The sequence below is a fragment of the Cynoglossus semilaevis genome, chromosome 7 (assembly GCF_000523025.1).
Source record: "Cynoglossus semilaevis isolate Cse_v1.0 chromosome 7, Cse_v1.0, whole genome shotgun sequence".
In the NCBI taxonomy this organism is placed as follows: domain Eukaryota; kingdom Metazoa; phylum Chordata; class Actinopteri; order Pleuronectiformes; family Cynoglossidae; genus Cynoglossus; species Cynoglossus semilaevis.
This window is the reverse complement of record NC_024313.1, coordinates 11056643-11082792: the sequence shown is the minus strand read 5'-3', so window position 1 is coordinate 11082792 and position 26150 is coordinate 11056643. Positions and strand designations below refer to the sequence as shown.

The window sequence follows — 26150 nt, the reverse complement described above, 5'->3', positions numbered from 1 at the left end:
GTCTTTGGTTCATCCATTTAATCATTCAAGTAATGGTTTCTGGTTTTTATTTTTGTTCCAGAAAATGCTTGATTATCTGAAAGAAAAGAGAGATGCAGGGTTTTTTAAGAGTCTCTCGGGGCTAATGCAGTCCTGCAGGTGATTGAACTGTGTCCATAAAAACAAAAACAAAACAAATCCCTGTGTCATTGGCTGTGTTTACATCTTGAACCTTGTCCTTCCGTCATCAGTGTCCTGGACTTGAATGCATTTGAGAGACAGAACAAGGCAGAAGGTCTGGGCATGGTGACAGAGGAAGGTTCATGTGAGTGAAGATCCGTCGTGTGGTTTTCTTTAGTTTTTTTTTCTCAGAGTCTAATACTCCCCTACTGAAATATTTGATTTTACCATCATCATCATCATCATCATCGCTGAAATATTTGATTTCACCATCATCATCATCATCACAAGTAAAATATCTTCTCCTTGCCTCTCTAATGCTGAACCATGACCTCAGTTCTTGAAATGTGACTTTATCAGTTTTAATAGTATGTAATACCTTAATGTTCCTGTAGGGCATGGTTGTCCAAAATGTATTTAGGTAGATCAGGAAGGTTTGATATTGACCCATAAATAACCAAAGGCTGTACAAAAAAAGGTACAGTCCCCCAAAATTAGCCAAACAAAACCTAAATAAATAATAATAAGAAAAAGTCAGGACAGTTTGAACTGCACAGGTAACTCCAATGTTAAAAGAAAAGGTAAGGAAAGTTTTAATTGGGAAAATTTGATCTAGATCCGTGTGGATCGACACAGGACTGATGTTTTAGAACCGATTAAACTTGTATATCGAAGCCCCAATAAAACGCAGACCAAAACAGGTCACGATCATATTTCCTCCTTCGTTTGTGAGGAACCATTTGATTTAACTTTTGTATATCTGAATATACAGCTTCCTGTTCCAGTATCAGATCAGAGAGTTGATGAGTGTTGATGAAATAATCCAAACCACGTTATCATTAATGCTGCTTGTGCTCCACCTTTGAAGTCGTCAGTGTGGTGTTGTTTAATCTTGTACTTTGTGGTTTGTACTTTAATGCATGTGATTCCAGCTCATACTTTAGCAACACCGTGTTTATGGTTGAAGTCTGGACGATACAGAATTCTTGAGGTTCTTCCCACAGCTGTAATGAACGCTCGTTCATCTCTGTCCAGGGTTTGGTCAGCTGAGTGAAGAATAACAGTGCTAACGATGTTCAGATTAATAATCCCAGTCCTACATTAACGCCGTCTCGATCTTTTAGAATGGAAGATCAGATTAAGTTCTCCCCGATCTCCAATGACTTACAGCTACTAAATGTCCTAGTAGATATGAGATCCAAAGTCACCACCCCCTCCTGGTGGTTGACTTTGTAACTGCCTGAACCTTGTGATCATGTTGTAATGAATTTTCCCACTAATATCAGGCGATGACTTTGAACAACAACACCAGAATCACAGGATTTCTCTGAAAACAGTCGACATGGTCCAGCATTAACTTCAGAGCTTTGACAAAAACACGCTCACGTAATGCTTTTCACACTGTCCCTTCATGGTTACAGTTAAATCCATGCTCCACACCTCCACTCCTGTTGTGCCTTTAATAATAATTCACCACCGTGACTACGTGTGTGGCCGTGACTCCACCGTGGTTGAATCACATCAGAAATAAGACGGTGGTTGTTGTTGTAACTGCATGCTGTAGTTTATAATGACATCTCCTGTGTATTGTAACACAATGTCCTCTCTCTTTACTTATGTCTTCGTGTGCTGTGTGTCTCCTTCCTCTCATTTATTAAAAACCATCGATGGCAGTCCACACTCAGAGGGGTAAATAGAACAATTTAGATCCTCCTGATATGGCTGTGCTTCCACCTCCAGTGTGTCTCCTCCATATATGTGGTCCATTCTCCTTGGCTTTATTTGACGTCCCACCCCCCCACACCCCCTGCCCCTCTTCTCCTTTTGTCCATTCGTCTGCAGGGACAGAATGTTGCATGAGGATCAGCAGAATCCATTGCCCGTGTTCTCATGGTGTGATTTCTGTTTTCGTGTCCTTGACATTGTTAACTTCTCACTAACGCCAATCCTTCTACTGATGCTCACGTTTGTCCGTCTACGGCAGCCGTAGACAGGGAGGTTTGCGGCTTCTCCCGCGGCCTTTGTCCTGCTCTGGGGCCTGTTCCACAAAGCTGGTTCTGACGTACAGATGTCTTAACTTTCACATGGCTCCCTCTGCTGGCAGAGATCAGCGTCTCTGTCCGCTGCCCTTCCTTCAGTATTCCTCCCCCGAGGCCTAACTTTCTGGCCTGCGTGTGAAAGTTATCAGGCCGACACCAGCTTAAGGAAACGTCCTAGTGTTTCATAAAAAAGACACACTTTAGATTGAGTTCTGAACTGGCAATCTAAAGACCCCGGACTTCAAACGGGTTTTGAACACGAAACCTGTCCTGCTTGCATCATTTTATGGCTTTTCAAGGAAAGTATTGACAAACTTTTAGTCCTACGATGTATAAATGAAGGTGTAAACTTCCCACTGCAGGTTTCCAGCTGTATTCACTAAGATTTTTTCTTCCAAAGCCTCCAAGGTGCTACAGAACGACGAGTTTACCAAAGATCTGTTCCGCTTTTTGCAACTTCTGTGTGAGGGTCACAACGGAGGTGAGCTTTGGTGTCATTTTTATGTTTTGGGGCCGTGGGTTTGGATGATCATGTTTTAGAAAAATGTACCGTGACATTGTCAACCTTCAAACACCTCAGAGTTCATATGAATGCCAGCCGTCACACGAAGGCTACGTCCTTCTACATAATGTCCATTTTTGGAAGTTTTTCTAAACAAACAAATTCCTGTATCGCAGGTACAGAGGTATTCAAATATCCAAGACGTAAAATAAAAATAAAGACAACTGAAAAAAAAATCTATCCACTTGTTAGATGTTTTTGTGTCACAGTTTAACTTGCTTGCTGACACTGAAACAACACAGTAGCTCCACCACCGTCACCTCACTGGTTTTTAAAGGAAAAACCCAGAGTCTGAGTTTTCATTAATTGTTGTTCTTTTTTTTTCACTGTCAGATTTCCAGAACTTTCTGAGAACTCAAACAGGGAACACGACCACAGTCAACATCATCATCAGCACAGTTGACTATCTGCTACGTCTCCAGGTGTTTACACACGGACAGGATCACACGTCGGTTTGAGTTTGGTTTGATAATTTGTCTTTTGTCATAATCCAAGTCTTCATCTCTTTAGGAATCGATCAGCGACTTCTACTGGTATTATTCTGGAAAAGATGTCATCGATGAAACAGGGAGAATCAACTTCTCCAGAGCCTTAGATGTGGCCAAGCAGATTTTTAACTCACTGACTGAGTACATTCAGGTGAGTCAGTTCCTGTGTGTGTTTTTGTGTGTGTGTACGTGACCATGTAACGTCCACCTCTCTGTCCAGGGCCCTTGTATTGGGAATCAGCAGAGTCTGGCTCACAGCAGACTGTGGGATGCAGTTGTGGGATTCCTGCATGTGTTTGCCAACATGCAGATGAAGCTTTCTCAGGTGAGGTTACTAAGGAGACTGTGTTGGAAGATACAACGTGTAGTTTGGCCTGTCTGTCCTGTAGAGGGTGCTGTTTATGCAGTTTAAACTTAAAATTCTAAACAAGTACAAAAATGTTTTTAAAGAAAGTACACGCACAGAGCAGTGTGACTGACGACACCGTACACCTCTGGGTGGCTGATGAAATGACCGGGGTGTTATTCTGTGTGTTTTTGTGTTTTCTGCTGTGGTAAAAGGTGATGTTTTTTTCTTTTTAGGATGCTAGTCAGATTGAGCTCCTGAAGGAGCTGATGGATTTACAGAAGGACATGGTTGTCATGCTGCTGTCGCTTCTGGAGGGTAAGAACCTGGAGCTGCAGTGACAGAGGAAAGAGTTTCATCTCTGCTGCGTTCAGATTCTGACACAAACCATTTTTTTTCCTCAGGTAACGTAGTGAACGGAACGATCGGGAAGCAGATGGTGGACACACTGATGGAGTCTTCCAGCAACGTGGAGATGATCCTTAAGTTCTTTGACATGTTCCTCAAACTGAAAGATCTGACCACGTCGGAGAACTTCAGGGAGTACGACCCCGAGTGCAAAGGTATCATTTCAAAGAAAGAGTTCCAGAAGTCCATGGAGAGTCAGAAACAGTACACGCCGTCCGAGATCGAGTTCCTGCTCTCCTGCGCCGAGGCCGACGAGAACGACATGTTCAACTACAAGGAGTTTGTGGAGAGGTTTCACGAACCGGCCAAGGATATCGGCTTCAACGTGGCCGTGCTGCTCACCAACCTGTCTGAACACATGCCTCACGACTCCAGACTGGCCACGTTCTTGGATCTGGCCGAGAGCGTCCTCAGCTACTTTGAACCCTACCTGGGTCGTATTGAAATCATGGGCAGCGCAAAGAGAATCGAGAGGGTTTACTTTGAAATCAGCGAGTCGAGCCGCGAGCAGTGGGAGAAGCCGCAGGTGAAGGAGTCCAAACGGCAGTTCATCTTCGACGTGGTCAATGAGGGAGGGGAGAGCGAGAAGATGGAGATGTTTGTCAACTTCTGCGAGGACACTATTTTTGAGATGCAGCTGGCCTCGCAGATCTCCGAGCCCGATGAGGTGGAACAGCCTGAAGAGGAGGAAGAAGAGGAAGGACACAGCCTCCTGGACGAGCTGGCCGAACACGAGGAAGGAGCCGCAGAGTCTGCCTCAGCCTTCAGCAACGCCTGCTCCACCGTCAAGAAGAAGTGCGCTGAGGTCCGACAGATGTTTACGGTGAAAACCCTGCGCAAGCAGTTTAAGAAGATCAAGAAGCTGAGCATCAGGGAGATCATCACGGGGTTCTTCTCCTTCTTCTGGATGCTCTTCACTGGCTTCTTCAAAGGAATCTTTGGCCTGATATTTGGCTTCTTCCACATCATCTGGTCCTCCATGTTTGGTGGCGGCCTGGTGGAAGGAGCCAAGAACATGAAGGTGACAGATATCCTGGGGAACATGCCCGACCCCACCCAGTTTGGTATCCACGGTGATGTGATAGAAGGAGAGAAGGTGGAGGCGGTGGAGTCGTCACGGAGCCTGGACGCGGCCATGGCTCCACCAGGAGACATGGCTGAGGCGGACATACTGTTGGAGATGTTGACGGGCCCGGCCAAGAAGGAAGGAGGGAAACACATGGAGCCTGGACTGGGAGATGTTTCGGAGCTGAGTGCAGAAATGTCCTCTGCTGATCACAAAAAGGTCTGTAATTCAACACCGGGGTCGGGGTTCGATTTTTGTAAAAGACCTTTAACCCTTGCAGGCCAATTGTTCTACGTTAATTCTGTGCAAGTGTTTCATGAATTCTTGGGTAACCTTTAAAAAAATGTTTACTTTATTTTATTGTGTCAAAAACTGTCTGTATTTAAAAACAAAAACAACTTCTGAGCCTGGTTTTTCTCACTGTCGCCGTCTTCCATTTCATTGATTTGTAAAAACCCTTCTGAGCAGAAAGCTGCGGCCAAGTCTGTGGAAACGTCTGAGAGTGAACCGGAAAAGGCAGAGTGAGTAAAGTCGAAGGTTTAAAAAGAGTTTTCATGTCATTTAAAACAATAAAAAAATAAAAATTAAAGATGATTATACCTCCTTCACAGCACAGAGAACCAGGAGAAGGTGGACAAGCCCAAGGAGGACGAGTTCAAGGAAGCAGTGGCAGAAGAGAAACCAAAGTCCAGGTCCAGTCAGCCCAAAGAACCAGCCCCGGCCTTCATGTCCAATGTCTTCGCTGCTCTGGACGTCTACAAGAACAAAATGCTGGTGAGCCCTGGACCTGACGTCCAGGAAAATGTTTTAGCCCTTAAAGTTGAAAACTCTGTTTCTGAGTTTCTTTTTTTCTTTTTTCAGAACTATTTGGCTCGTAACTTCTACAACCTGCGTTTCCTGGCTCTGTTTGTCTGCTTTGCCATCAACTTCATCCTGCTCTTCTACAAGGTAAAGCCCAGTTTACCCCAGTACAGTGTGAGTATGTTTCCATAACAACGTTTTTCTGCCCTCAGACAATGGAATGTTGTCGACGTCTGGCATTATTTTCTTCTCCTTTCAGTGTCATATTTAGTTGTGATTTGTGTTGGTTTAACCAGCAACAAAATGTTGGCTTAAGTTTGTGGTTATTGGTACAATATTCCTACAATTCCCACCTGGGAACGCTGGCTGTAACCTCGGTATACTGGATTTGAAAGGTAACAGAAGAAGCTGAAGACGATGGCGATGATGAAAACGGCTGGGGTGAAGATGAGGAGGACAACGAGAACACGCTGTTCGACATGGACGAGTTCGTTCTCCAGGAGAGCACGGGCTACATGTTGCCTGCTCTGCGCTTCCTGGCCAAATTCCACACCGTCATCTCCCTCGTCTGCTTGGTCGGCTACTACTGTCTGAAGGTACCGCTGACAGTTAACATGAACTTCTGTGCGTCTCTGCGGCGACGTCCGCTGTAACCTCGGTCTCCTCCGAACCCTCAGGTTCCTTTGGTGGTCTTTAAAAGGGAGAAGGAAATCGCCAGGAAGCTGGAGTTTGACGGCCTTTACATCACCGAGCAGCCGTCAGATGACGACATCAAGGGCCAATGGGATCGACTGGTCATCAATACACCGTGAGTCTTCAGACTGAGTGGACCTTAGGGTTCAACAGAAATTAAAGGTTCTACTGGAAACAGTTTCTATTGAAGCAAAATGATTGAGAGAGAATTTTTGGATTCAACCTTTTTCATTTTTTTTAATAGATGTTATCTTTTTTTTTTTAAACAAATCATCATGATTAGATAAATTAGAAAAACTCAAATAAATGATGAATATATATATTTTCACCAACACAGTAATTATTCATTTAAAAATACAATGAAAGAAGAAATTGAATTCAAATCAATAAATGTAAAAATAAAATATAAATGTAAAAAATGTATAGGCCATACTTTAAACTAAAGTTTTGCATTAAAAATATTTTATTTGTTTTGCAGAAACAAGATATTCTTGCTTTAAGATGTTTTGTCTCCATTTCTTCATGAAATTACATGAGATTCTGACCTTAAAATCCTTTGTTGTACTTTTATAAATTCTACTTTGTAGCTACAGCATAATGTCTAATTATTTATAAAATAATTTAGATAGTTGCTAAACGTTTTTTTTTTATTGCAGGTCCTTCCCCAACAACTACTGGGACAAGTTTATTAAGCGTAAGGTAAGACCCTGATGCTGAAGTTCAGTGTGTACTTTCCTAAAGATGAAGTATTTGTCCTTTTTGAGAAGACACGTCGTAAACTATCTTTATAAGACGTCACGTCTTCATGTATGGACTACAGCCATTACACTGTGGAGCATGTGTGTGCAGGTGATCAACAAATATGGCGACCTATATGGAGCTGAACGCATCGCCGAGCTCCTGGGTCTGGATAAGACCGCTCTGGACTTTGACCCCACAGTAGAAACGGTGGAGAAGGAAGCCTCGCTGGTCTCCTGGTAAGAACCGACTGTTTTTGTTTTGTTTGTTTTTTTCATTGTGTTTTAGTAAACACAGCAAATCTTGTGCAGATATTTTGTGCTATAAATGCACAAAAAAATTGACATGTTAACAGTTGACAAAAATAAATCCTTATATGCAAAGAAATAAAAAAAATGCCTTAAAATGCATCAAAACATGCTTGGTATAGATATTTGGGGGGGTTTGGCTCTTTGAAGATCTTCTAAGCCCTTTGCTTGTAACGTTTTGTGTATAATTTGTACTAAGAATGACAAAAAACATCATTTCTGAATGAGAGAAATTTTTTTTGATGATTTTTTTTTCAGGTTGAGTTCCATTGACACAAAGTACCATATCTGGAAAATGGGTGTTGTTCTGACTGACAACGTGAGTACATTCTGTCTTAAAAATCATATATTTTTCTTTTTGTTAAATGTCAGTTTTTATTTCACAAAAAAAAGTGCAGCCTTTCCAGGGGTGATTCTGTTCTGCATAAAACAGATTAAACAATTAGAAATGAGTCAAATGGAAGACGATAATCACATACTGTTGAAATTCTCAGAGCGGAAAACAAAACAAAATTCCCCTTTTTGTCCTGCAGTCCTTCCTGTACCTGATCTGGTACACCACCATGTCCGTTTTCGGACACTTCAACAACTTCTTCTTCGCTGCTCATCTGCTGGACATCGCCATGGGCTTCAAGACGCTGCGCACCATCCTGTCTTCAGTCACGCACAACGGCAAGCAGGTAGGTCACTCAGCCAGCAGAGGGAACCAAAGTACACATAAGACTTAAACTCCAAGGCATATGATACATGGACTAGATGTTCCAAAACAAAGACTTGCCAAATGTTGTGTCCCTGTAGCTGGTCCTGACCGTGGGTCTCCTGGCCGTGGTGGTCTATCTCTACACTGTGGTGGCCTTCAACTTCTTCAGAAAGTTCTACAACAAGAGCGAGGACGAAGACGAGCCCGACATGAAGTGTGATGACATGATGACGGTACATTGACCCTGTCTTGTTGTTCAACTTTTTAAAAAACAACAGAGTAAAAGTGAAATCGTTCTGTAGGTCGTCTAAAGAATGAGAATTGAAAAATACGGAGTTGAATTCTTCAATGAGAAACATTCTCCTCCAAAGGCTTTTTCCTTTCCTTTTCCACCTTTAGTTGAAACTAATGGGAAGAAATGTTCTTAGTTGCAGAATAATTAAATACCTTTCAGTCAGCAAAACAATTAAAGGTTCATTCAGTAAAGATGTCGAGACACAGAAATGAGAAAAACTGGCAAATACTTTGCAAATGCAGCAGAAGTTTGAGCAGAAGTTTCTGTTTCCTGTGAGCTCAGACATTTAAACTAGTTTGAAGACGTTATAAAGATGAGACGTCTTTTTTGCCCCAGTGCTACTTGTTCCACATGTACGTGGGCGTCAGAGCTGGAGGAGGGATAGGAGACGAGCTGGAGGACCCGGCCGGAGACCCCTACGAGCTTTACCGCATCCTGTTTGACATCACTTTCTTCTTCTTCGTCATCGTCATCCTGCTGGCCATCATTCAGGGTAACTGTGGTGTTTCTTCTTTCTCAAGTGTCCAAAAAAGGAGGATACAAATGGCTAAAAATGGAGCAGTTTTAGAAAAGGAATTTCAAAATAGTAACAGTACAAAGAATATCTAAAAGTTCAATTTAAATATGAGCCAATATTGAATTAAATGTCTCCTTCAGGTTTGATCATCGATGCCTTTGGTGAGCTGAGAGACCAGCAGGAGCAGGTGAAGGAGGACATGGAGGTAAGACTCCCAGGTTCTCCTCTGACCCGGGGTCAGGTGTCTCACCCTTTACCATTTCCTGGTAAAGTTTCAGCCTCTGTCTTTGCTGTTTTTCAGACCAAATGCTTCATCTGTGGCATCGGCAACGACTACTTTGACCGAACGCCTCATGGATTTGAAACCCACACTCTACAAGAGCACAACCTGGCCAACTACCTGTGAGTGCAGCAGGAACATTCTAGAACTGTTTGACATACACAGTCACAATTCACAGAGAAACTGTCTTTCACAATCTGACCAGACTCTGCAGTGATGCTGCAGTGAATCATGGGATACGTTAGGCTGTCACATTTGGACCATGTCTGAACCAGACCTGAATTCTTTTTCATACACAGGTTCTTCCTGATGTACCTGATCAACAAGGATGAGACTGAACACACGGGTCAGGTCAGTCCAGACGCTTGAAGTTTTTGAACCAATCACATTTAGCTAAATGGGCCCGTAGAAAATTCAACAGGCCCAGAATATAATTTTGAGAATGCTGAGTAGCCACCAGTAGAACCTTAAGCAGGAATACGTTGGTCTTTTTTTCTACTGCTGCAATTCCCCTCCTCTCCCACCAGGAGTCGTATGTCTGGAAGATGTTCCAGGAGAGATGCTGGGACTTCTTCCCCACTGGAGACTGCTTCCGTAAACAATACGAGGACCAGCTGGGTTAGAGAGGAGACCGCGGACAGCCCACGAACCAGGACCCCGGTCTGTGACGTCTCACCAGACTCTACCTGCCGCCATGGTGTCGAACAAAAAAACCCGTCGTTAAGGTCATTTTTCTGCTTCCAAGTTGGAACGGTCACTTCTTCCTCTCTTATGCAACTTTCTTTGGTTTCTCGGTCGCGTTGCCTTTTTTTTCCCCCTCCTTTTTGCTTTAACTTTCACAACGGATGCACAATGTTGTTAATGTGTGTGTGTGTGTGAGAGAGAGAGAGAGACAGTGGGTGTGTCGGGGTGACAGCATGTGGACTGACTGGTTTCACCTGCAGACAGTAGGCGATTTGTTGTGTTTTCAACAAGGGGGGGTGCACCCTGTCAAGTTAACAAGGTGCACCCCCCCTGTCCTGAAGGGGGGGTGGAGGTGGGGGGGTAACAAAGGGGACATTTTGGTCATTATGTTAACGAGGGGGGACGCCATCCCCTCTCTTGGCCCCTCCCTCTCTGTTGGGGCAGAGCAAGGATGCACCTTGTTAGGTGCATGAACAATAAAAACCGAGGTGCCTTACAGAAAAAAAAACAAAAAACTATGCACAACAGAGAATATGGTTTTTGTCTGTCTTTGACACAAACGCTGTTTCACTTCTGGATTATTTTAGCTTCTTTAGTGGCGTTTATTCATTTGAAAGTAAGAACTAGAAAGAAAGCCGTAACATTTGTTGTAAAAAGTCTAGACGACGCTCGTGTAAATGTTGCTTCCTGTTTGGTTTTTGTTCCAACACGTCGCCTGCCTAACTGCACTTATTTCTACAGTTGATGAAAAGAAAAGGTGAGAAAAAACCCACGAAGAAAGAATGACTGTGTTCAGGGATTCATTTAGGAATAAAAAGCTGCTTCGCTAATGTTTGTTGTCTTTGGTTCTGTTCAGTAGACACTTTGGTTTAAAGTACAGAGAGAAAACCACGAGAAATAAGAGGAATTGATGCAATAAAGTTAAAAAACAAAACAAAAAAACGTTTGTGTCCATGCAACTCCATCTTCTGACCTCCAGCATCAAACTCTCTGGAAACTAAGAAAGGTTTTACTGTGAACCGTGGAGTCCACAGGAGGCTCCACGTCGGCCCCTGAAGAAACCTGAGAGTCTGATCTGATGACAGGGTTTGGAGACGTGCAGTTGGTCTTGTTGGTCAGACTGTGAGCTTTTGTTGAGGCCACAGACACAGGAGTGAGGGTGGATGGTTTGGACACTTCCTGTTTAGGTGCAGGGATGGTCACAGGCCGATCCACTGGAGTCAGGACCTGGAGTAGAGAGGCTTCTATTTTTGGCGTTTAATCACTGGGGAAAGTTTGAAACGTCTGACAAGCTTTTTTCTTTTTCTGTTACCACTAGGACCACAACAGTAGGAGAGCACTTCACGCGCTCAGATGACGTCACACTCGGGAGCTTCTTTAATCAAATAATACAGTACCAACAAACGAACACGAGAATGCTAATTTTACTGTATCCAAATTAAAAAATATTTAGTTGTATTCATGTGCGCAGATATGCACCTGCGCCACAAGGGGGCACTGGTGTAACAGTCGATAGTCTTGTGTAAAGATGTGTAAATATGATTAATTCATGTTTTATATTTTTAGTTTCAAATGTTACTTTGTACGTTAACATTTAAATGTATCAGAAAAAATAACGATCTCATCAAAACAGAATATAGTTGCGTACCAATCAATGTACAGTATTTGACGTATCAACATTCAAAACTAACAAGCGAACGATTTTAAAACCACCCGCCCTCAGTGTCCATTTCCGGGTTGTTACGTAATTTCCTGTACAAGTAATTCCACATACAATGTGAATATACGGGTAAAAACTAAATTATGACGATTAAAAACTAAATTATGACTATGTTCATGTTATCAAATTATATGTAGATATAATTTTTATATACGCACGTTTTGTGTTAAAACGTTATCCACGGCTGTCGTCATCAACGTTTGACAAAAACTTCCTGTTACTGCGCAGGCGCGTATTGAAGCGCAAAAAATTCAAAACTGTAGACGTTAGCTCTGTCGCTCTGTGTTAAAAGAAGAGCATAGTGAGTTACTATAGCGCTAAAGTTGAAATGAAGAGTTATTTTTAGCTTTTTAACTTGGGCTCCACAACACCCGAGCTGCAGTAAAGGACGAGCCGTGAACAACTCACCGTAACAAGGTAATAGTTGCTGTTGCTCTCGACCTTTTTGCTGTGTTTTGAATAGTGCTTAGCACCAGCGTTAGCATTAGCTCTTTAAAGCCGTATTTTTTTGACAGCTCACGTACCTATTTTATTATTGGATACAGTAGGTATATATACATGCTATCAATTTAAAGTCCCCTAAGCATTTTGCTAAGAAATTGTGATACAGGGATCAGCACTGTAATTTAATATTTTATGTAGTCAAAGTGAAGATGTTGATCTTTATTCATACATGTTCTGTCTAGTAATCGACACACGATAAATGTATAATCTATAGGTTTTTCCCAAATCTAATGTAAAATATGAGAAATTAGAAGTTTTCAACCCAAATATTTCCTATTAAATACATTAGTATTGGTATTTGATGAAGAGGCATCTTGTCCAAATGTCACTTAATAAATGCCGTCAGGATCCTTGCTGTTCATGTTCTGTTAATGCTGAGTATTTAATGTCCCTTTAATTTTTTTAATTTTTGTTCCAATATTTAAACGTTGATTTATACACGTGTTCAGTCCAATTTTCATATTTTTATAGTTGAAGATGGAGCTCCAGGAAGTTGCAGACAATGAGTAAGTAAAACGTAACTGAAAGGTACCAGATGTGTATTCTGGCCAAATAATATTTCTAATTTTCTGGCCACACATGAGTGCTTACTGGGTTTATATTCTCTTACAGTGAAACCGTTGGATTTTCCAAGAGGCGTATTTCATCAGTCAGTCTTACAAATACAACATATGAAAAATACATAATATTATAATTGTGTTTTTTAAATACATTCAAATAGTTTTTCAACCTGTATAAACTGTGTATATTGTTTCAGATTTTAAAAGTGCCCAGAAAATCGGCCAGATTCACAGATCAAGAGCAACAAGAGAATGTGGTAACAAGATATAACTCTGTTCTCACAGTGTTGAACATTTTATTATTTCTAAGTTTGTATGGTTTTATTAATGTTTTGCTCTCATCAAGGTGCAGTGTGCCAAACCATTTGAAAAAAGATCTTCAAAAAGAGTCAGTTTTGCACCTGGCGACAATGTCCTTGTCTTTTCAAAGTGAGTCCCTTGTTGAATTACACACACACACGCTTTAGAAAATGAGTCATAATGAATATTTTCATTTTCACAGGGATGTCAAAAGTACCGCTTCTTCCCAGAGAATTCCTCAAGAATTGAAGACAGCATGTAAGTCCAGCTGGAGTACTTTTATTTTTTAAGTTTTTCCTTTCAAACCTCGAGCTGAATTTTAATATCTGTCCCGTTTCATTTCACAGCCGGAGAAACAACACAAAACAGGTGAATTGTCCACTGTTGATCTGTGTTTCAGAAGGGTTTTAATTTTGCCTTAACTGCTTAAAAATATTGTTTTTCTATTTTCCTTTAAATCTCTCAGGGTCACAGGGGCTGGAGATGGCACACAGAATATGATGGGTGAGAATATAAATGTGTTTTTAATACCTGAATATTTTTAATCAATTTTTAAAGTGCTGTTATTCAGAACAAATTCCACATATTAATTTTAGGAAAGCAATCCGTCCTGAACGATCCTTTGCGTGCTTCTCAGGATCAGGTAAGGATGTCGTCACCTTTGTATTTCTACAGTATCTTTAAGAAAACAGTTAAAAGCCTGCATTGTAATTTGACTTTTATATAAGCTTAAGCCTTATTTGTTATTATTACTAACAAAAATCTTCAATTTCATCAGATCCGCTGTGACAGAGATGAGGGCATAGGAGAGAAAACAGTGGTGTTTTCCTCTGATGATGCGTACATGGACATGACGCAAAGTCACAGCGTAAATGTCGCCCACTACACAGAACTCCTTGAAGAAGGTTTTCCAAACTTTGGAGAGAAAACAGTTATGTTTACAGCAAATGATGCATCCATGGATTTGACTCTGAATCATACTATGAAAATAACAGAAGGAAACGCTTCACGCCGCGATGGCCGACACTTGGATTTAAATGTTGATAAAAGAAGTTTGCCCTCAACCATTCCCATTTTAGATCTAGGGTTTGAGGGCTTACTTGCAAGTCTCTCTAAGCCCAGTCTCCCTGCGTCCAACAACTCCTTCCCGCACATGGGCTCAGAAACGAGAGATGTGGATAAAGAGAATTGGTTCCCGGCGTCACGTCCAGCCGGAATGGAGAAGTCCATAAATACTTTCAGGAACCACGCAGAAGCATCTCAGCGTAGTGTGCTTTTTCCAGACAACGACGTCAGCATGAATTTGACTGAAGTTCAAACTTCCAGCATTCTGGGCATCACAGATGCCAACGATCAGTTCAAGTTCATTTTTCCCACACAAGATACATGTGTGTCCACAGACAAAAGTGTGCCCCAGAAAAATGAGACCAACAGGACCAGTTCTGTGTCCAAAGATATATAATCTTCTCAGTATTTGTATTATTGTCAGTTCTGTTATTTAACATTTGAACCTTTTTTTGACCAAAAAACCGAGTTAGAATTAACATTATCCACTATTATAATTGCACATGCAGTGATTGATACGCTGTAATCCAATTTTCTGTTTTTAGATATGACATTTTCAAAGAATACACATAGAGCTTCCACTCAAAAACACAAGGTGAGCTCTTTCACAGATAATTGTTACTTAACTGAATTTTTTTATATATATAATATAATATATATAATTACATTTCTGATCATTTAAAACACGTGAACAATGTTTATTTTTCAGGTCGATTTTGATGCCGGATACGAGAAGACGATCATTTTCAACACTGACAATGATTTCATGGACCCCACTCAAAGCTGCACTGTCAACATTGCCCGTGCTGTTGCGGCGCCTCAGAAGGTGTCGGGCGATGGCTTGGATCTAGCAACAGCTTCCTGTCCGGTCTCTTTAAAACACCTAGCCACAGTGGTAACAATCTGCCCTCTGCCCCGGGATCAACGAAAGGCAACAGTGACACTGACAGCAACTCCACAAGAAAGTCTGCCGTGCGTAAAGCTGTTTGTTCACTGAACACGAGGCGGAGCTGCCGTAAATCCTCTGCTGGCAGTAAAGAAGATCCTGGAGCTACATTCTGTATTCAAGGCGACATTAGCATGGACATGACCGAGGCTCAGACTGGAAGGATTGTTGGAATCACACATCCAGATGATCCTCCTCAGCGTCTTCACCCGGCAGGTGCCGACCTAAAGACCAATCAGGGATATGGAATGTGTAGCACGAATGAGTCCAGCACAGTCTGCCCTGAAGCTGACGTCAGCATGGACATGACGGAGACTCAGACTGGTAGGATTCACACCGGGAAACAACAGGCTGGTCCAACCAGAGGCAGGGCTTCGCTAGCAGCCAATGGAAGAAGGCCATCCACCGCCGCACCAACCTCTAACAGTGAAGACACTATCTGTCTAGATGGAGACATAAGCATGGACATGACTGAAGCTCAGACTGGGAGGATTTTTGGGGTCACACCTTCGGATGCAGCTCCTCTGTCTGTCCTTTCCACCACTCAACCCTTTTCTCCAGAGGATGGTAATTCAAAGAGCAAACAGAGATATGAGAGTCATGGTGCACCTAGAGTCAGAGCTTCACTGGCATTTAATGCGAGAAGGCCATCCACAGCTGCACCACCCTCAAACGACCTCTCTACTCTGACCTGTCCAGACGGTGACATAAGCATGGATTTGACTCGGGCACAGACTGGGAGGATTGTGGAAATCGCACTTGCACACGATGACCCTCATTTGTCCTCACAAGGCGTGTACCCACAGGGTAGTGATCTGAAGATCCAAACAGCCCAGATGACTTCCAAACAGATGGAACATTTTGCAACAGATTCAGTTCTTCCTCAAACCAACAAACAGCAGTTTGGCGCCACCTGGGGGAGACCGTCATTAGCACCTCATGCAAAAATGCCATCCACAGTTGCACCACCCTCAAACGCCAGACGCTCCACTGTGGTCTGCCCTGATGGTGACGTCAGCATGGACATGACGGAGACTCAGACTGGTAGGATTGTTGGACTCACACCTGCAGATGATCCTCAGTTGTTTGTGGCTTCACCAGACGTGTACCCAGAAACTCGTGACCTGAAACGCCAGACGGAGTCAGTCCTTTACACCAGGAAACAGCAGGCTGGTCCAACCAGAGGCAGAGCTTCGCTAGCATTTAATGCAAGAAGGCCATCCACAGCTGCACCACCCTTAAACGATGACCCCTCCACTGTGACCTGTCCAGACGGTGACATAAGCATGGATCTGACTCGGGCCCAGACTGGGAGGATTGTGGAAATCGCACTTGCACATGATGACCCTTATTTGTCCTCACAAGGCGCGTACCCACAAGGTAGTGATCTGAAGATCCAAACAGCCCAGACGACTTCCAAACAGACAGGACATTTTGCAACAGATTCAGTTCTTCCTCAAACCAACAAACAGCAGTTTGGCTCCACCTGGGGGAGACCGTCATTAGCACCTCATTCAAAAATGCCATCCACAGTTGTACCACCCTCGAACGCCAGACGCTCCACTGTGGTCGGCCCTGAAGTTGATGTGAGTATGGACATGACTGAAGTTCAGACTGGGAGGATTTCTGGCGTCATGCCAATAGACGATCCTCCTCAGCCTCCGTCTGCTGCACCCAAATACGACAAACGTGGTCCAAACGGACACCAAACTCCATCAGCATTAATTGCGAAAACGCCGTCCACTGCTGCACCGTTCACCAACTATCAGGAATCAGACACGGTGGACGATGGCTGCGATGTCAGCATGGACATGACTGAGGCTCAGACTGGGGGGATTCTGGGAGTCAGTGGCGCTGATGATCCAACTCAGTCTCTGTCCACCTCACAAGGTGCCTTCCAACAAAATGATGAGGCAGCCAAATTAAACCTGCAGAGTGCTGACCCGCCTGGAGCGTCAGTGTTCACAGGTAAATAAAGACCAGTTTGAACTGAGTTAAAATGACACCAGAACCAGAAATTATTATTATTGACTATTAAATGATCATTACAGTTCAATGTCATCACAGAAACATAGTTACAGAATTATAATGTGTCTGTAAATGCCTTGTTCATTCATTTTTATTTTGTACTTTCAGGTGCAAAAAAGTCTTTGGTGGAGAGACGGCAGGTAAACATGAGCTCACATTTTTGCTCCAAACAAACAATCACGAATAGTACAATTTTATGAAAATGAAACGGCTCTGAATTTCATTAAATATATATTTTTTCCTTTTTCAGATGACTGACTCAAAGGTTGAGGAAGAACAGCTGCGTACAGATCAGGCCGTTCCAAATGTTATGAGCTGCCTCGGCCGCAAATCAGAAGTGATTCTTCCACGGCAGGACCCGCTCCTTAAATTCACCCACAGAAACACGGATTTACCTTCGACCGTGAAGACGACGCAGAGAAACAGGTCTCTGACGGCACGTGGTCGAAGCCTCGGATTTAAAAGCTCCTTCCCTCTGACAGGCCTTCCCTGGACCAACGCTGCTATCACCAAACCAGTAACCACTGCTGACCAGCAGCCTCTGCCAGGTGGAATGGAGCAGCCTGAGGAGAATGCTGCACACGTGACCGTGGACGTGGCTCCAGCCAGGGACGACCACTCACAGAATGAAACCACCAGAGATTTTCCTGGTGGTAATATGAGCATGGATATGACCGACGTCCAAACAGGCCACATTCCTGGACCAACTAGTGATGTCTCTCCAACAGCAGAGCCAGGCCCTGATCTAACAAAGACTACTTTACTCCAGGGTAACACACAGATGGATACACACCCCCATGAGGCCGTGAACAGGGAAACGCCTGAGGACAAGAGTGAACCAAAAAAAACTGAGAGTCTGTCCGGTGCTGCCGTTGAGCAAAATACAGAGGAGCCATGTTCACGTAAGTCCAGGAGGATTAGTTTAGCTAATCTTCAATCCAAAGCAAGGCGTCTGAGTCAAATGATAAATGCAGCTCCAGAAGCCTTCGCCCTGGAGGGCGCCACAGCAACGTTACCGCAGACGGACCAAGACTCTGACCTGAAAACCTTGAAGGACAAAACTCTGCCCTTGCCTTCTGCGGCACCTGGACCTGTTAGAGACGTCACCTGGTCCAAACCTCAGGATTCCTCAAAGGATGAGTGTCCCACCCCAGAGGAGGTGTTTCCCACGACTCCTCACCACCTGAAGACCAAACTCATGTCCAGACTCTCGGTGGGAGCCTTCAAGCCAAAACTCCCCCAGAGAAACACCTCCAGTGATACGAAGAAGAAGAACTCAGACGACGACGTTACCAAAGCCATGACTGTGAACCTCACGGCCCATTTGGGCGACGGCGACAACGATGTGAGCGACATTTACGAGGAAGAACTCGGGAGTTATGAGGATGTTTCAGAAACGCTGGACAACAGCAGCCCACCGAAGCTGGACTCAAAAGAGCCGGAAGAGGACGACGTACCAGAGGAGGAAGCTGTTGCCGGTAAAAAGAGACCTCTGCCAAAAGACGAGAACAGAGGGGATGAGAACATGAAGAGGAGGAGATCATCCACTGAGAGCAGCGCTGATGTCGTAGGAATGGTAAATCAACACGTCAGTCATGTCGATTCTTAAAGAAGGAGCAGAAACGTCCTGTTGCTTCTGTTGAACCAAATCAGTGGAAATTCAAGTGCATTTAATGGATTTGTTTTGTTTCTTCTTCTCAAGTCTTTGTTTTATTTAATGGATTTGTTTTGTTTCTTCTTTTTTTTCCCTCCCCAGCACCACCAAAGTCTGCAGGAGTTTGACAGTAACTCAGCCCCGAACACCACCACACACACCACCGACTACTCCAGCAGCAGTCACGCGTCCAGCATGAGGTGTGAGGGCACATTCGAGTCAAGTGAGTTTTTAGCTTTCATCTTCACACACAGATGAAAAAGAAGGGTTTTTTATATATATTTTATTTTTTTCAGCTTTCAAGCAAAGTATGTTTGAGTCGCAGCTGGAAGACTACACCAGTGAAACCCAGAGGGTAAATATCTGCTACAGCATCATGCAAATGTGAAACCAGTCAAACCTCCATCTGTCAGTTGTTCAACGGTTTTAAAAATCTCTGCAGAAACTGGACGACGGCTCCATGACGGTGTTAGAGTTCCTCAAGCTCTTCAACATTGACTTTGTTATCCACAATCCTCGGCAGAGCGTGCTTCCTGGGAAAGTAGGTCTATTCTGGAGTCTCTGATCGTTTTTCACAGCAGATGATCTCAGTGTGACATTTGAAATTTGTATTTTACGTAGATTCCATCAGAGACGCAGCGAACACAGATGGACGTGCTGAAGGACAGACACATCAGTCTTCCACGGCAGCTGGTCTACGAGGAAGACGTTCAGGAGCTGAAAGAAAAGGTGGAGGGGTGAGTACGAGATGAAGACCTTTGGAAACATCCCCTCAAACGTGTCTGTGTTCGTTTCAAATAAATCCTCTCTTCATCCAAAGGTTGAAGATGAGAATGCAGGACCTCGACAAACCTCTAAGGATGGTCAACAAGGATTTGTGGGAGGAGTTGAGAGATTCCTCGGAGAAAGAGGTGAATTCAGTTATTTTATTTATCCTCATCCTGCTGGTTTTTTAATCGACAAAGATAGAAGTGAAAAGTTCACTTTTTTTTTGTTTGTTTGTTTTTTATCTAGGCTAAAATCATAGTGGTTATTTAAAACAATAACTCCCTGACTCTGGAAACACAATTAATGTATTAAACATAGTGATAATATTTTCTTTATCATTTTCTGTTTGACTCTACTTTAAATAAGTTTTTTTTTTAAATGCAAAAAAAACCCCTCCTCATCAATGAAGTATATCACTAGAACAAAATACACAAAAAATACATCTATAGATCTTTTCTTTTGAGTCACATAATAAAAACTCTATCCAGTAAAATCGAATGATGTTCTAGTTTTGATTTACTCACAGTTTACTGTGAAGTAAATAAATAATAGTAGAGAAAGAGGTGAATTCAGTTAATTTATTTATCCTCATCCTGCTGTTTTTTTAAAAAAAGATAGAAGATAGAAGTGAAACGTTCACATCTGTGGCAATTGTGGCTCTTTAATGTTTTTTTAGTTTTTTTTTAATCTAAGCTAAAATGTAATGGTTAATTAAAACAATAACTCCCTGACCCTGGAAACACTATGAATGTATTAAACATGGTGATAATATTTTTCTCTATCATTTTCTGTTGAATTCTCCCTTTAAATAACAAAGTATTTTCTTTAAAAAATGTAAAATAAAATCTCATCAATGAGGTATATCACGAGAACAAAATACACAAAAAAAATGTCTTTTGAGTCACATAATAAAAAGTCTATCCAGTAAAATCGAATGATGTTCTAGTTTTGATTTACTCACAGTTTACTGTGAAGTAAATAAATAATAGTTTTCAGTCCATGTTAGTGAAACTGGATCATTTATGGTACACCAGTGGGCTGTAGTCTACTGTACATTTATCATTTAAAAAAAGTTCCTAATGGTGATGTTCAAAATCCGCAGCTCAAATCCTTTGGTTCGAGTCTGAAAGAGAGAAATAACTTCTACAAAAAGATGGGAAAAGCCCGGTCACATGAGATGAAGGAGGTCCTCTACAGGAACCTCGTGCAGACGAATCAGGTAAGAATCCCACGCAGCGGCAACAGAAAACTGCGAGTACAACTGAATACTGTGTCGTAAATACTGAATGTTTGTCGTCCTCCAGGAGGAGCAGCAGAAACTGAGAGGAACCATTGACAGAGCAGATGAGATGATCAGGAGTCTGGACGAGTGCATCAGTCAGCTGGAGTCAGGTTTGTGGACCAGGGTTCAGTTCAGAACTTCAGCTGAAACTCCTCTCACGTCTCACTGCGTCTCTTCTGTCCTTCAACAGAACTGGCTGAGATTGAAGAAAAGGGTTCTGAGGAAAAACCCAGTCTGAAAACCCTACAACAAGGTGACATTTATTTTTATTTTTTTAATCATTACTTTAGTGATTTGTTTTTCTTAATTCCCTTCCATTTTGACCACTTTTTATTTGTTTGTTTTATGTTCAAAAAGAATTGGAGACGGTCACTAAAGCTGTGGCTGAAAATGAAAGGTGAGTTTAATAAAATGAAGAGTTATTTTGGTTTCTTTATTCTTTTCCTCGTCCTCATGCTCGTGTATCTGTTCATGTTCTAGACAACAGTCTGAGTTGGAGCTGCAGAATAAGCAGAACTCAAGTAAAACAGAGAGGCTGAAGGTGGAGACGAAGAACCTGAGGAAGCACGTGGACACGCTGCATCGGTAATGTGTTGTTAACTCTTCGTTCTTTTCGTTGGGTTTTGTTCAGTTTTTGTGTCGGTTCTTTTAACGCCGTCATTCACTGCAGCTTCGTTGGGTCCTGTTCAGTTTCAGTGTCAGTTCTTTTAACGCCGTCATTCACTGCAGGATCACTGAATGGACGTTTGGAGACAGGACGGACGACAGCACCGTCTACTCCTTTCTCTACGACTCTGTGCATCTCCAGGTGGATTATGGGAAGTCACAGGGTAGGTGTGGTTGGTCAGTGACGTTCTGGGCAGAGAATAAGTAAATACTTGACCTTTTCTTTCACTTGTCTTCCATTTTCCAGAAACAGCTGATGGTCATTCTGAGAGGGAAATAAAAGACATCGCCTTCAAACTTCGACTGAACGGTCAGGAGGAGGAAACATCCTGCTTTCTTCTTTTTTTTTCAATTAGTTTTGTCTAACATATGGAAAGATGAGTTATAGATTACTGTTAACAGTTACTGTTTGTCCCATAATCCTTTGCTCCCTATGTCTTATTTCCCCCTATATAGGGCCGACGTCCGAGTGTCACGCTCGTCTCGTTCATAAACTGGTCTCTCAGTTCGTCAGGGGTCAGAGGTCCTTGGTGGAGAAGTACCCGACAAGTGGACATGTTCCCAAGGTTAGTACAACGATACGGAGACACGGGCCGGATCTTCACCTCCGTGTGAGATTTATTTATTTTCCAACGATGTCAGGCCACAACAAAAATAAAGAATCCTCTCAGGCCAGAGAGAAGAACGATGCGGTGACCAAGATCTGGCCTTCTGCTGGATTTAAAAAATATATTTTATTTTTTTTACTACATTTTATTTGAATGTCCGACAGATTCTTGCCCTCTGACGACTATAGCTGGTGTCCCCTGGTATAAACTGATATTTCTGCAGTTGCTTCACGACGTCTCCCTGGTGGTGAGTCGCTGCCGACTGCTGGGAGAAGAACTTCGTCTGCTGAAGATGTGGGGGGCCACGAAGCTCGATATTTTGGACCTGACCTGTTTGGATACTCAGTAATACTTTTTATTTAAAAAGAAAAAAATTAACCTGCATCTTTTTGGCTGCTTTTTGGGTCAAATATTGTCACTGATCCTTAAAAAAAAAATGAACCTGTGTCTTTTAGGCTACTTTTTGGGTCAAATATTGTCACTGATCTCTGGGCTCCTCCTTCAGAGTGCACGTGGTCTTCAGCAGCCTCAAGAAATTGTCAAAGTTCCAGGTGGTCTTCTCCATCACTTTAAAGCAGCGCCTCTGTGTGGTCAAGCTGGAGCGCTGCAGTAACATTTACGGACAGGCAGAGTAAGTATGAACCTTCACCTAAGTCTGACATGAATGTGAATAAATAATGACCTGAACTGAACATGGGACTGCTGACATTTCATCGATGGTTGATTTCCAGGATTCAGAAGATCGACGACATCGTGGCGTCGTTCACTCCGGGCAGAAACGTCTTCACGAAGATTATAAAGAGGATTCACGCTGATCTTCTCAGATAAGAACATTACATGATATGGTTCATATCTGTTTTAACATCATTACTTCATGTCGTCTTTGTTTCATATTATTGTATAGATTTTTATGTTATGTGTGTACTGTACATAAAGTAGCTCCTGTGGTGTGTTTTTTAGCTAATAAAGTTAGATTATAGTACTTATAATTGCCACGCCTCGGAGAAGAATGTGATTAAATATAATAACTTCAGAATAATTCAGGTTTAACAAACTAGTTCTGTCCTGAAGTTATTTTTTTATCACTACAATTCACTTCATTTACTTTGTTTACGTGCAGTTTTCACAGTGGCCACTAGATGGTACTCATGTCTGTCTTTTCTGTGCTGTACTTTCTTTCCTTGTAAAAACGAATGTCAGTGTAAATATCAAATACAATCTGCAGGTTTTCTATCTTCTATCTGTACGTGTACTTTTTCGTTTTTTAAAATTAAATTTAAATATTTATGCTTCGTTTTTAGGTTTTCCACCAATGATGGTGGGATTAATTATAACCTTTTAATTTAAATTTGATCAGAGTTAACCCTGTATTTAATCCTATCCCTTTCTTTATCTTCGTTATTTTCCTTCCATTAATTTTCGTATTGAAAGTGCAACGCACATACCCTCTCTTGCTGTACTGTTTCTGGCCACAGAGTGGCGCAGCAGGCTTGCAAAAAATTAATTTTATCCAGACTCCAGACCTGTACCTTGTCTTAAAGAAAGGACTGTTAATCAAAAGTAGATTTGAGGAAACCCGAGGTCTGTTAGTAGATTGTCTTCTTGACAACATGAGACGTTAAACCTTCAGTCACAGTTTATTTTTAAATGTAATTTTCTCTGTTTTACTTTTTATTAGATTATTTTACAGTAAATACATTTTTTACTTTTTTTATTAGATTATTTTACAGTAAATATTCGCTCTTTTCACGGCAGGACGGCAGACCTTTAGGTGGGAATTGTCAAATTCCCTGAATCCATGTAGGACAACAGTCGCTACAACCGACAACACATTCAACCCACAACCTTTCTGTACATTTTTTACGGTGATTCATACACATCTAAGACATGTGCAGATCAAACCGCTGACAGATCTGTAATCAGTCAATCCGTGTTCAAGTACAAGCACGACTTTTCGTTTTTGTTTTTTTTTTTCTTGGCAAAATCATGACGGAGCCGCAGAGAAGAATCGCAACCGTCAACCCGTCTCTGCTGCTTTTACTGAGACAGAGCAGGCAGCAAATGAAAACTATTATTTATGAAGTCAAAAAGAAGAAGAAGAACTTTGATCACTTTCCTTATTTGATGTGGATTTTTGAAATAAATCCCATCAATAGTAAAAAAGAGATGAAGGTTTTCATTTCAACAATTTCCTTCTGTTTGATACAATTCGGTTTTATTTTTATCTATGGAGGCATAAAAATGTAGGGGTTAGTCGATTTTTGAAATAAATCCCATCAATAGTAAAAAAGAGATGAAGGTTTTCATTTCAACAATTTCCTTCTGTTTGATACAATTCGGTTTTATTTTTATCTATGGAGGCATAAAAATGTATAATACAATCTGACATCACAGGTCAGAGTGGTCTTTCCAAACCGTCACCCCAGAGTGGGAGATGGGGGAGACGAGTTCGCCCCCTCCCCCGCCCCATCCTGCCCTCACCCAGGAACAACAGCTACTGTCAAAGCAGACAGAAGACTCACGGGGAGTCAGAGCAGGGTTTAGGTTTGACTGGAGTCACATCTGTGGGGAGGGGGGAGTGTTGACCCCACACCCGGGGTCAGGATATTTTGTTTCAATTGATTTTAGATCGAGGGGCTTTTTTTTAATACAATCTTTGAAACTGATACTTCCATCTTCTTATGAAAAACAAACATATTCTGACTTTTCCCAGTTTATTTAGTGTAAACTCAGGCGGTGATGAAAGTGACTGATTTTCTGCCACATAATCACACTGGTATGTGTCCAAGTCATCACCTGCCTCTGCTGCTTGTTGTTTTTTCTTAAATCTCAAATCTTAGGTGATGACTTAATTGCCAGTGATATTTCATGTTACTTTTAAAAGTTCTTTGAATTTGTCTTTCAGTTTCTCCCTACAGTATTATTTTTATCATTTTTTCGCGGCCTTGTTGAGTAAAAATGGAAAGCACCGTCAAAAATCATGACAAGACAGGCTCACAAATTATCTGTAATGATGTTTATGTACCTGTGTTTATCTGCAGTCGTAAAAAACTTGGGGAAATTTCTGTTTTAAAAAGGAAAAAATCCTGAGGCCAGACTTTGTACAAACGAGTTTCACATGAACAATAACAATTTCATGATCGCAACTGAGAGAAATGCATTCTGGGAAACAGAACAGATGAAATTAAAACCGAAAACAACAATCAAATTAATTTGTGAAATCTGAAATTAGCCGAGGGCCACGTCGTTGATCATTATGTCGTCACTTATTAGTTTTGTAAGTTATTGCTATTGTTATTATAAGAAATAACCTTAAACAACCAGTGGGTTAGAAGTATTTTAAATATGATTTTAGGTTAAAAACATACTTGGATAAAATGACCAAAATTTTAACTATGCTTCTTTATATATATATATACACATACATATGATATAAACTGTATATATAAAAAAACCCGTAAAATTTAAATTCCAAGAAATAGAGAGAGAATCAGCGTCAAACATATTGGACTAAATTTGAAACTTCCCTTTTTCCGTACATCGTCCCGTGGAAACCACAACGATGAGCCAGCGTCCGCCTCTTCTCTGAGTGACAAATGGAATTGTTAATGGAGATTTAGATGAAATTAGGCGGCAACACATTGTCACCACAACAAACGTTCTAATTCAGTAAAGTGGGACATTTGGCCTCGGGCGACTCTGCTCTAATCTGTTTACCCTCAGGCCCCCGGGGGCAGTATTTCACCACGGTAACCTCATCACTGTTGTTCACTGACATCAGCCTGGACATTTAGTTTTCCAAGGTGGATGGGTGTCCATGAACCTGCCAAACACTGACTCAGGGCTGAGGATCAGACAGGAAGAGGGTTTAAAAAAAAAAAAAAAAAAGAAAGTGAAATATTCAGTATTCAATCAAATGTTTTAGATATGAGGGCAGTAAATACACAAATACAAAGAAAATCAAA

The 26150-nt window shown here is 41.9% G+C and overlaps 3 protein-coding genes across 3 annotated transcripts in view; all 3 read left to right on the top strand.

Annotated features, from left to right (window-relative positions):
• The window catches only part of ryr3 (ryanodine receptor 3), an 85006-nt gene extending 74092 nt beyond the window's left edge, over positions 1–10914 (top strand). The window contains 24 exon segments of the mRNA XM_017033627.2: positions 48–138; positions 231–304; positions 1834–1848; positions 2599–2679; positions 3094–3182; positions 3271–3399; positions 3469–3573; positions 3831–3912; positions 3999–5287; positions 5537–5589; positions 5680–5842; positions 5930–6016; positions 6265–6465; positions 6547–6677; positions 7219–7261; positions 7412–7539; positions 7867–7927; positions 8142–8288; positions 8407–8541; positions 8940–9096; positions 9261–9325; positions 9422–9522; positions 9700–9751; positions 9928–10914. Coding sequence (XP_016889116.1) covers positions 48–138; positions 231–304; positions 1834–1848; positions 2599–2679; positions 3094–3182; positions 3271–3399; positions 3469–3573; positions 3831–3912; positions 3999–5287; positions 5537–5589; positions 5680–5842; positions 5930–6016; positions 6265–6465; positions 6547–6677; positions 7219–7261; positions 7412–7539; positions 7867–7927; positions 8142–8288; positions 8407–8541; positions 8940–9096; positions 9261–9325; positions 9422–9522; positions 9700–9751; positions 9928–10023 — 3575 coding nt within the window. The 3' untranslated portion in view covers positions 10024–10914.
• A 150-nt stretch (positions 10915–11064) lies between these two features.
• On the top strand, positions 11065–15253 carry LOC103381188 (uncharacterized). The gene is made up of 12 exons (XM_025057079.1): positions 11065–12221; positions 12780–12814; positions 12921–12957; positions 13066–13125; positions 13215–13297; positions 13371–13426; positions 13516–13537; positions 13635–13672; positions 13765–13811; positions 13947–14622; positions 14779–14828; positions 14943–15253. Exons 2-12 carry the CDS (start codon positions 12786–12788, stop codon positions 15228–15230), a joined length of 1386 nt encoding a protein of 461 aa, XP_024912847.1. The 5' UTR covers positions 11065–12221; positions 12780–12785; the 3' UTR covers positions 15231–15253.
• Positions 15165–23425, top strand: LOC112486250 (uncharacterized). The gene is made up of 19 exons (XM_025057075.1): positions 15165–17147; positions 17316–17347; positions 17458–18783; positions 18964–19084; positions 19158–19216; positions 19304–19402; positions 19483–19598; positions 19682–19772; positions 20732–20848; positions 20934–21021; positions 21102–21164; positions 21269–21308; positions 21392–21496; positions 21641–21741; positions 21825–21891; positions 22038–22143; positions 22409–22530; positions 22691–22816; positions 22917–23425. Exons 1-19 carry the CDS (start codon positions 15314–15316, stop codon positions 23011–23013), a joined length of 4710 nt encoding a protein of 1569 aa, XP_024912843.1. The 5' UTR covers positions 15165–15313; the 3' UTR covers positions 23014–23425.
• The last annotated feature ends 2725 nt before the right edge of the window (positions 23426–26150 follow it).